This window comes from Vicia villosa, linkage group LG6 (assembly GCF_029867415.1).
Source record: "Vicia villosa cultivar HV-30 ecotype Madison, WI linkage group LG6, Vvil1.0, whole genome shotgun sequence".
Taxonomy (NCBI): domain Eukaryota; kingdom Viridiplantae; phylum Streptophyta; class Magnoliopsida; order Fabales; family Fabaceae; genus Vicia; species Vicia villosa.
Window position 1 is genome coordinate 24,327,308 of NC_081185.1, and position 6,998 is coordinate 24,334,305.

A 6,998-nucleotide genomic window follows, 5' to 3' on the forward strand; every position below is an offset into this window, starting at 1 on the left:
ACTTTTTCAACTGCTTAGAAACGATTGAGTTCTTGCTCACACCAGAAAATATCCTTGAGGTTGGCCTAAAACAACTAAAGGCTTCCCTGGCTCACTCAAAACCCAAAAAAGCCTTAAGGTAAAATTTTCTTGGTCGGCCAAAGCCCTAAATAGCCAAGGCCCAATTCTCCTCAAATTCATTCCACTTAACCGAAAGTATAAAATCAGTTCACATGCAAAAGCAACGTACATTCTTTGATTTCCACTTTTCACCATATTCATCTTAAATCTTGAAGTAACAAGGGCGTTGGAGTGCTAACCATGAAGGTCTGTCCAGCACCATCGTGAAGGAGATCAACATTATTATTTCAAGATCATCAGTTCTCCAACTGCATCCATTTCTAGTTCCTTAACGAAACTCTATCTCTCTCTCTCTCTCTCTCTATATATATATATATATATATATATATATATATATATATACACACACACGCGCGCGCGCGCACACACATATATAGGGTCCTCTTAAACAATTTGGAGGTTCTGTTCCAATTTTAGAAATCGACTCCAAAAAAAGAGAAATGCAGATAATTTTAAAAAAGTCAATTTTTATTAATTTATATAAATATTTATAAATAATGATTATATATAAATGAAAGGCAAATATACAATAAATTGTTTCCCTATCCTTTTTGAAACCAATAATCTTAAAAGCAAAGTCTATAATTCTAGGGTACAATACATTTTTATCCACGAGTCTCTAGACTATTTTTGTAAAAGATCTACAATCTCTGGTGCTAGAAAGCTAAAAGCATCAAATGCAAATAGTATAAAAACATGTTGATTGTTAGAACAAGGTTTCTCATATTTGACCAGTTAACTTCCAGTGACTTTGAGTACTATTTGTTCCATAGTAAAACCTCCAGTTCTCAATCTCACAAGTGGGCATACTTGAGTCAAGTCCACACATGTTTGTTTCTCTCATATCCAGTCGTATATCAAAACATTTATCACTCAAGAAACTCATATGCGCCTCTTTTAATTATCTATTGAATCATGATAACTTGAAAATAATATGGTTAAATATACGATACCCCCTGCAATGTTAGCAAAATTTGGTTTACTCCCTGTAAAAAAAATTGGATTCCCCCTTGAAATGTTAAGATTATGTATCTTTTGTCCCCTTAGTGTAAAGTTACCCCCTATAATGTGAGCGAGTTTTGGTTTAGCCCTCAGATTCAATATTCAAAAAAATTGTCCACTTAGGGGGCAAAACAAAAGAATATTTACATTACAGATGGGGAATCCAAAAAAAATATTATTACAGGGGGTAAAGGAAAACTCGCTTACATTGTAGGGGGTATCGTATATTTAACCCAAAATAATAATAAAATGTTGTTGACATTTTAATATATTATTATAATAAAATAAATTTTAACAATATATATGTCTATAATCAAAAGAAAAATGATATATCAAACCATAAATGATGGAAGTGGATTCTTGACAACTGCTTTTGGGGAAACACTAAATATTATCTAAAATTTATTAAAAAAACATGAAATATAATTTAAAGATTATAATAAATAATCATGAAGAATAAAGATTGACATGAGTGTCCATTATTAATTTCAAAGAATTATATTAAAAATAATAATTTGTCATTGAAAATATAAAATAAAATTAATGCATTAAATTTTTATAAAATTATAAAATCAAAATGTATCTCTACAAGGGTAGAACTAGCACCCTTTTGCTCAAAAAGAAATGCTTTAGTCGTTGGGCTACATCTTCTAAATTTTTAATTATTTAGCAAACAATATTTATATTAGTTATTATTTATTATAATTTTTAATCATTTTCTCAATTTTGAGGTTCTTGATTTTTTAAGACCTTATGCAACGGGCCAGGTTACACGGGCCCATATTCGCCCTATATATATAACCCAGTGTGAGTTTTCCGATACCTAATTTTTTTATTGTAGCAGCTCAAATAAAAAGTCGATCCCCATCTCATCAAAGTTTGTTGATTCTCGTCGTAAAATCTTGAAGATGATAAAGGTACTTTTATCAAATTGATAAAATCTTTGATGTGAGGCGAATTAGTTTTTTAGTTTTTCATTAGTTTGTTTGGATTTGACAGCTTTAATACTTGTATGACTCTCTAAATGTCAATTTTCTTTGTTCAAATCTATCCTTAGGTTGTTTTACATGGAATGTGATCTTTTACTCAGATTCTTTATTTATTTATTTTTATGATTTTTCATTCCTTCTAGTTGATCCCCCTTTCGATTCTTTCCAACATTAGCATCTTAAACGGTATTTTTAAGTCTTTTAATTGTTTTTTTGTTGTAAAAGTTTTTTGAGTTTTCTTGTCTTTGGTAAAGTATCTAGTTTTTGAAAATAATATTTTGTTATGAATATTTGAGAGACTAGATCAGATGATACATATCGACATTTTATGAGTTGATTTTTTAATTTTATTAATTTAATTAGTCAAAATTTGGCTGAATAGTATCAGGTTTAGTAATGGCGAATATTTTATTTTATTTCTTAGAATATTAAGGAATCAGGTACAAGGAAACCAATAACTAGTCTTGATGCACATATGTATCTGAAAGAAATAAAGGATGCATTTAAAGATGAGAAGTACAAGTACAAAGTATTTTTAAGGGCCATGAAAGATTTCAATTTAAGAAGGTTTGATTTATTCATATCAAGATTAAAAGTTTTTAATTTGTTTATAGAATTTGATTTGATTCTTTTTCTTTGATGTATTTCCAGAATTGATATTGTAGGTGTGATGGAAAGAGTGGAGAAATTGTTTCAAAGGCATACAGAATTGTTATTAAAATTTAATAACTTTTTGCCAGATGGATTTGAAATCAAACCTTCACCAAAGAAGCCAAATTTTCCAGTAATGAATAAAGAAGATGCTGACAAATATTTGGACAAGGTGAAGGTATGAGGATTCTTAAGTTATACGATAAATTCTTTTCATACACATTTGTTTAAGTTTTTGGAGCGAAAATTTACTAATTTTTTAATGTTTATTGCTATGACTATAATGGATCCTTTCTATGCAGACTCGGTTTCAACATCAACCATATGTATATGATTCATTTGTAGACATAATGATTATGTATAAAAACAAAGATAAGAGTCTCGAAGAGATTTATGAAATGGTATGTGGTATATTTTCTATGCCTTTCATTTTTTTACTTTTGTAATGCTCATTTTATTTATATTTAGATTTTTGTCCAGGTTGCTTCACTTTTTAAAGATCATCATGATCTTGTTGATGGATTTACAAATTTTCTTCTATAATATAGCCCATGATGTATAATGAATTTCTCTCGTAAAAAGTTATGTGATGATTTAATAAATATCGATGGTTTTATTGTGGAGAGTTTATTTTTATAAATTTAATTTTAATATTTGTAATTTGAGACTTGATGTAAGCAACTATTCTCAACAAGATTGTATCAATTTAGTTTAATATTTTTCGGAAAATGTTGAAGATTTATATATGATAATGAAATAAAGATAAATTTATTTAAGAAATTACTTACAACATCAACAATTAAGAACTTATTTGGTTAAAATCTCTTTTGGAAAAATTAATTTGTGCATGTGTGTTCCAACGAATATAAGTGTAGGTGTTGGATAGTAGAACACGTTACTTCCTTGATAATTGTGAGTTATTGAGCAGACCGTTGTACTGAATCTTCTTAATTAAGTTCCTTGATCCTATCTTCAAATGAACCACTTTTGATTCTGAAGTAGTAAGCTTGGAATATATCACTTTCTTTTCTTTGTTCTTTTGATGATGTATCTGATGAGTAGTTCAGAAACTACTTTGTTATGATAGCATGAGAACATCAGAACCAATAGGAACAAAACTTTGTCTTTCGGAAATAATGACAACATCATTTCTGAAGAACGACGCATGAATTCCTAGATCAAATCTGTATCTGAAGAGATAACTGATTTGTTGGTGAGAACACACGAACAATTCGAGCAATAGTATTAGAGTATTTCAGAATAGAACAATGTTTTCATGACCCTTGATCCCATCCTGAATTGAATAACCTTCCTTAGTTGGGAAGCAGAGAACTGAAGTGATGTTTAATCATCAATTCTGACATTAACCTGACTTTCAGAATCGTGTTATGGTTCTGGAGATAACTTTCATAGCAACCTACCACTCTTGTAGGGGATGTAGAAGAATCAATCATAAAAAGTTGATCAATACTTCAAAGACCATATCTCATATGCACTAAATACATACCTCATGTATGACTACGAGATACTTGGATGCCAGTTTCCTGCACCTATAAAAGAGATTCCCTCTAACAGGTATCTGAAGCAGATTTCAACGAACATGGCATTAACCGGTCTTTACTTGTCATGAGTAAACTGTTCAGACTAAGCCTACCTCTTCAAAGAACAAGGATCCACAACCTTCCTTGCACTACCATTGATTCTTTATGTGAGGACATAAGTGAACCCAAGCAATAAAGAGAAGCTTCAAGTATATACCAGGAAACTTTAATCCTTTTATTTCTAAAAGGAGACCAGTGGGAGGTGAGCCTGAAATTGTAACTAAAAAGTATGGTAGAGTCTCACTAGAAAAGAGGATCCCAATCAAGAAGAAAGCCCCTAGAGCGGTGGCAATTGAAGGATAGAAAAACACTTAGAAAGGGGGGGTTTGAATAAGTGTAGCTTTAAAACTCTTAAGATAAAAACAATTTGCACAATGATTTTTATCCTGGTTCGTTGTTAACTAAACTACTCCAATCCACCCCCTTGGAGTGATTTACCTCACCTGAGGATTTAATCCACTAATCACACAAGATTACAATGGTTTTCCACTTAGATAACCTCTAAGTCTTCTAGAGTATTCTGATCACAACCTGATCACTCTAGGAACACAATGCTTAGATACCCTCTAAGACTTTCTAGAGAATCCGATCACAACTTGATCTCCTCTAGTTCTTACAAATTAATGTAAACAAATTCTTATAAGAGTTACAATGCTTCTTAATAAGCTATTATCACAACTGTGATTTTTCTTTTAAGTTTAAGCTTAATCTCACTAAGATATTACAACAGTAATGAAGTGAGGTTGAAGATGAAGTTTGAGAGCTTTTAGAATTTGACAGCGTTTCTGTATGTTTGCGCAAAGTGTTGTATTCAGCTTCTCATTAGAACTTCTATTTATAGGCGTTTGAGAAGATGACCGTTGGGAGCATTTAATGCGTTGCGTGATCCGTACAGCATTGCATTTAATGTTTCACTCTTTTGTCAACTACCTCGAGCCTTGCTTTTGCTATGTCTACTGACGTTGCCTTTAATAGCTTCTAATGTTCCTTTTGTCAGTCAGCGTAGCCTGCCATCTTGTACTTGCTTCTGATCTGATGTTTGTGTAAACAACGTTTAAATATCATCAGAGTCAAACAGCTTGGTGCAGAGCATCTTCTTGTCTTTTGACCTTGAAGTGCTTCTAGCGTGATACCATGAGAACTTCAGTGCTTCTGCTTCTGATATCAAGTTCTTTGATGCTTCAATAGACCATGTTCTGATTCTGCTTGACCATCTTCTGATGTCTTGCGAGAGCATGTTCTGATGTTGCATACTTGAACCTTCTGAGTCAGCGCTTCTTGCGCTGAATTTGTGCATACTCTTAATATATTTCCTGAAATGGAAATTGCATAGAATTAGAGTACCACATTATCTCAAGCAAAATTCATATACATTGTTATCATCAAAACTAAGAATATTGATCAGAACAAATCTTGTTCTAACAATCTCCCCCTTTTTGATGATGACAAAAACATATATAAATGATATGAATTTGCAATCAGAATATCAGACGGCTAAAGATAGTGTGTGAATATGTCTCCCCCTGAGATTAACAATCTCCCCCTGAGATAAATAATCTCCCCCTGAAATAAATACTGGAAGAAATCTATAAATAAAGGACTTCCCTGAGTATTTTCCATTTCAGTTGAGACGATCACATATGCTTAGATCTTCAGAACATTCAGAGCTTCTGCTTCTTGCTTCCATAGGACAGCTTCAGAGCTTTGAATTTCTTCTTGAATCATTGCATGCTAGATTGTATCAGAACATTTTTGAATGTACCAGAGCATCATCAGAGCATCTCTACATCCTGAAATGTTTCAGAACAAACTAAACGACAAAAGTCAGAGCATGAATGAATCAGAACATAAAATATGTTTCAGAGCATATAGTATGTGTCAGAGCATACAACAAATTGTATCAGAACACATAAAATGCATCAGAACATAAAATATGTATCAGAGCACATAGAAAAAAAAATGTATCAGAACATATAAAGAGTAGGAATGTGTTAGAGCATATTCTATCACAAGAATATCAGAACATTCTTCCTTCTTGCTTCTGATCTTGAAGCTTCACAGCACTCAACTTGCTTCAATTTCCATGAGCTTGTTTCTATATAGAATTGCTTTTCCCCATGTCTTTGCTTCTCATGTTGAGCTTTTTAGAATGTCTTCAATCCTGCAAAACACTCAAAGACATAGAACTTGCAAATTCTGTTTGAAATATGGAGACTTACTCCCAGCAACTGATAATATAAATCAGATCATTTATCACATTTTCTCCCCCTTTTTGTCATAACATCAAAAAGCATAGAAGATTCAGATGAAAAAACAAACAATATGAGAGAAAAGAAGATAATTTTCATTCATCAGAATTAATCAGAAGATACAAAAGGAGATGCAAGAAGACAGATGCAAGAACAAAGGAGACAACTAAGACACAAAAGACTACGACTAGCCTAGCTTAGACATAATCTTGGCCAGCATGTCATGAATCCCAACAGTGCTTTCATTCTGCTTCTTCATAAATTCTCTGAACTCTTCATGTGCTTGATCATGCTTATCCAGGCGAGAAGCAATAACTTCTTGATTATGTTGAAGAGCCTTGATAGCGTTCACCAGAGCAAAGGGTTCAGCAGAAGAAGATTCACGG

The 6,998-nt window shown here is 32.2% G+C and overlaps 1 protein-coding gene across 1 annotated transcript; it reads left to right on the forward strand.

Annotated features, from left to right (window-relative positions):
- Positions 1 to 300: 300 nt before the first annotated feature.
- LOC131613385 (paired amphipathic helix protein Sin3-like 3) lies at positions 301 to 3,305 on the forward strand. Its single transcript, XM_058885059.1, has 5 exons — positions 301 to 306; positions 2,536 to 2,678; positions 2,763 to 2,940; positions 3,065 to 3,163; positions 3,231 to 3,305. Exons 1-5 carry the CDS (start codon positions 301 to 303, stop codon positions 3,303 to 3,305), a joined length of 501 nt encoding a protein of 166 aa, XP_058741042.1.
- Positions 3,306 to 6,998: the final 3,693 nt, after the last annotated feature.

What these genes read in the sequence shown, in the direction of transcription:
- LOC131613385 (XM_058885059.1), top strand. An exon ending in AAAGATTTCAATTTAAGAAG is followed by an intron (nt 2,679 to 2,762) that starts GTTTGATTTATT and finishes ATGTATTTCCAG; the next exon opens with AATTGATATTGTAGGTGTGA. An exon ending in AATATTTGGACAAGGTGAAG is followed by an intron (nt 2,941 to 3,064) that starts GTATGAGGATTC and finishes CTTTCTATGCAG; the next exon opens with ACTCGGTTTCAACATCAACC.